Source organism: Octopus bimaculoides, chromosome 1 (assembly GCF_001194135.2).
Source record: "Octopus bimaculoides isolate UCB-OBI-ISO-001 chromosome 1, ASM119413v2, whole genome shotgun sequence".
NCBI lineage: Eukaryota > Metazoa > Mollusca > Cephalopoda > Octopoda > Octopodidae > Octopus > Octopus bimaculoides.
Window position 1 is genome coordinate 125,164,617 of NC_068981.1, and position 3,775 is coordinate 125,168,391.

The window sequence follows — 3,775 nt, forward strand, 5'->3', positions numbered from 1 at the left end:
ACACACACACACATATATATACACAAACACACACACACATATACACACACAAATATATATATATATATATATATATATATAAGAAATTAGAATGACAAAGGAAAGAACAATTATGTTATAAACTTCGTTAGCTTACAGCTGTTTCAACTATAAGATGCAATGCACTCATATTTGGGGGCTTGAATGTTACACTATAGCTTCAAACATAAAGTACACTTCATGTTTGAAACTCCAATGAAGCTACGAGGTTAAGCTCTAATGAAGCTATAGGGTGATACTCAAGCATTCGAGTATGGGTGCATTGCATCTTATAAGCTGAAACAGCTGTAAGCTAATGAAGTTCATAACTTTGTCATTCTAATTTCTTATTACCATTCTGAACTCAACTGATACTTCATTCTGAAGCATATGTATATTGAATTCTAACACCAGGTTATTAGTACCTCTATGCCTAAGTCATATATATATATATATAGTCCACTCCGTAAGGGGGTTTGTGTTAGGAAAAGCATCCAGCCATAAAAAATTTGCCAAAATAGACAGTGAAGCCTGGCACAATCTTCTGCCTAGTCAGCCCCTGTTAAACCACCCAGTCCATACCAGCATGGAAAATGGAAGATGATGATGATGATGATGATGGTGGTGGTGATGTGTGTGTGTGTGTGTGCACGCATGTGTGTTTCCCTTCATAGTTTGCCATTTATCTAGAATTTTCTTCACCTCCTCTGAAATTCTTCCTTCAGGCACCTGCTGGTTTGCAGTTCTTGCTTTACATATGCAGTTTTTAATATTATGAACCAGCAAAGAAGAAATCTAAAAAGATGCAGGAGAGGACTGGTACTCTATAGGTTAGAAGTGATGGCACTTAAGAACAAGGATGTGTTCAAAGTAACAGACAAGGGGCAGATGGAAAAGGCATGCAAAACCTTTTACAACAACCTTTTTAAATCATCAGTGAAGCTCAATCTTCACTCTCACGAATATTAGAAGTGTCACCAATTTGGCTCAGTGAAGCTGAAAATACCCTGAAACTGATAAAAACAGATGAAGCTCCTGGGAAAGATGTTATTACAACAGAGATGTTAAAATGTGGAAATGAAAAATCTTTGTTCTATGCTTCAGTCGCTATCTGCAGGAGGGTAAAATACCCTTACTGCAGAAAGAGTCAAATACCACCTTGTTTCATAAGAAGAGTGATAATGAAGATTCCCCCCCACCCCCCAAAAAAACAACCTATCACCCCATATGCTGCTTGCCTTGCCTCTATAAGCAGTTTACAAAGATCATAGTCACCAGACTATTGAATGTGCATGTGTGGTGTGTGTGCATGTACAATGGTGAGGTAGAAGCGTCTCCAGTTATTTCTAACTGTCCTTTGAGTACACTTTTATGAGTGAACAGTAGACTGACACAAGTTTTTCAGCACCACTAATCAAAAACATTCCATCTCTAACGACCTTATCATTTATTGAACTATAGTCTTTCTAGAACATTACAGAAGATTATTGAATCAACTATATATTTTTTTAAGAAAATAGAGTGTAAACTGAGGGAGATTTGACTGCCATTTCTAGAAAGTTGAGTAACCTCATGACTCAAGGTTATTGTGAAACATATAACAAACAGGTCAGCTCTGATCTTTCTGCCACCAGAAGCATTCTACAAGCAAAAGTAATCTGAGATCTGAAAACTTAAGAATTGTCAGCTGCAATTAAAATAAAATAAAGTAAAATAACAATAACACAAGTGAATACAGAGGCAATAAAAGTGTGATTGTTACCTTTTACCATTGTCTAGCATAATCACCATGCTGTCTGGGAATTCATGGAAAGTTTCATAATGATGCCGGTCAGCATTACCAATAATATAATCAAATACTGATGTATCGATGATATCTAGAAGTCGAATTCCTAATTTGTACATGTCAGTTTGAAGAACTTTATCACAGAATTTAGAATCGGTCTCCCACCTGGAATTCAAAATTGTATATCAATTTTATAATTATGATAAAAGCTGATAATTTTCTCTAGTTTTGGCACAAGGCCAGTAATTTTAGGGGAGGGGATTAGATGATTACATTGATTCCCTAGTATTTGACTGGTACCTAATTCTGTTGGCTTACAAAAGGATGACAGGCAATGCTAATCTGAACACAAAATGTAAAAAACAAAAGGAAATGTTGCAAAACATCTTTTCAGTGCTCTACTGATCCTTCAAGCTCATTGCCTTATGAAACAAGCTAATAGTAGCTTCAACTTCTGGTGCAAAGCCAGCAATTTCAAGATAGAGGCAAATCAATTACATTAATCCCAGTACTCAACTGGTATTTGTTTTATCAACCCTGAAAGGATTAAAGGCAAAGTCAACCTTGGTATAATTTGAACTCAGAATGTGACGATAGATGAAAAGCTCTTAAGCATTTTACCTGGTGTGCTAAAGATTCTGCCAGCTCAGCACCTTATGATAAATGCTAATAATAAAAGATAATATTAAGTATTAAAATTACAAGGAAAGATGAAAACACAAACCTTAGAGTAGTAATGTGATGGATGAGATAGTATTGATGCTGATATTAAAGGTACTAAAAATGATGATAAGGATGGCTATGATTATGAAAGAGATGAGGTCAAAGAAAGACAATGCTTTTAGTATCTATTAACAGATATAGCTTCACATTAGCATGACATGTATGTATCTCTCCCCAGACCCAAATAATCAAAGCTGAAAAACCTGCAAAATCTTTAAATAGTTTATGTCAGGTGTTGGCAACCTTTCGCAAGAAGTGCGCCACATGAGACATGACAGATCATCAGGCAGATCACACTACCCCCAAAAATTCAAGATAATCTTTCATTAGGCTTGCTATTCAGAATGTCCTGCAGGCCATAGTTTGCTGATGACTGATGTACAAGCTACCTCAGTAAGATAAGGAACCCAATTTACCCTATCTGTAAAAATTCACCCACCGCCAACAACTACTGGAAGGCATTCACCAACTATTACAATTATGTAAAGTCACCATCAGGTAAGCAAGACAATATTCCATTCATCCCGTTGATTGCAAGCTCTCTTACCCACCATGCTGCAACTAGGACTTTAAGTCTCTTACTAAAGGGATCTCTACAAACTTTATACAAACTTCTTAACCACTACTTTTCAGCTAAGATTTCTTTCTAGGTAACATTACTGCAGAAATAACTATGCTGTCTATTTTAGTTACACACACACACACGTGTGTAGGCTCATTCAGAGCTTCATCTCTTATCATCTGTCTTTTCTGGATGTGTGTACAGTTATCAACTACAAGCATTTTCTCAGTGGCTCCAACCCAGTTAGTCAACAGATACAAACATATTTCTTTCTTCAATCTCAAACACTGCTCTTCTAAGCTACCTCCTATCCTCACCACACTCTTCAGTCTCCTCAGTAAGGGACACCGTCCAGTTTAAACACACATATGCATGTATACAGAGTATATCTCATCTCCTCAAAATAGTAATTTTCTCAGTTTATAACAATCATTAACCTATCACCCTCACTTCCAACATTTTTAAACATAATGGAAACAGTCATAAACAACCAAATAGATGCAGGCATGGCTATGAGGTAAGAAGTTTTTTGGCTCAGTCCTAATGCATGATACATTGGGCAAGTGTTTTTTTTTCTGTAGCCCCAGGCCAACCAAAGCTCTGTGGGTGGATTTGGTAGATGAAAATTAAAATAAGCTCATTATGTGTGTGTGTGTGTGTGTGTGTGTGTGTGTGTGTGTGTGTGT

The 3,775-nt window shown here is 36.5% G+C and overlaps 1 protein-coding gene across 4 annotated transcripts in view; it reads right to left on the bottom strand.

Annotated features, from left to right (window-relative positions):
- The window catches only part of LOC106873822 (glycosaminoglycan xylosylkinase), a 419,531-nt gene that overhangs the window by 18,609 nt on the left and 397,147 nt on the right, over positions 1–3,775 (bottom strand). For all 4 annotated transcript variants that reach the window (XM_052970093.1, XM_052970079.1, XM_052970088.1 and 1 more), the window contains one exon: positions 1,781–1,969. In XM_052970093.1, coding sequence (XP_052826053.1) covers positions 1,781–1,969 — 189 coding nt within the window. The remainder of the gene's footprint in view (positions 1–1,780; positions 1,970–3,775) is intronic.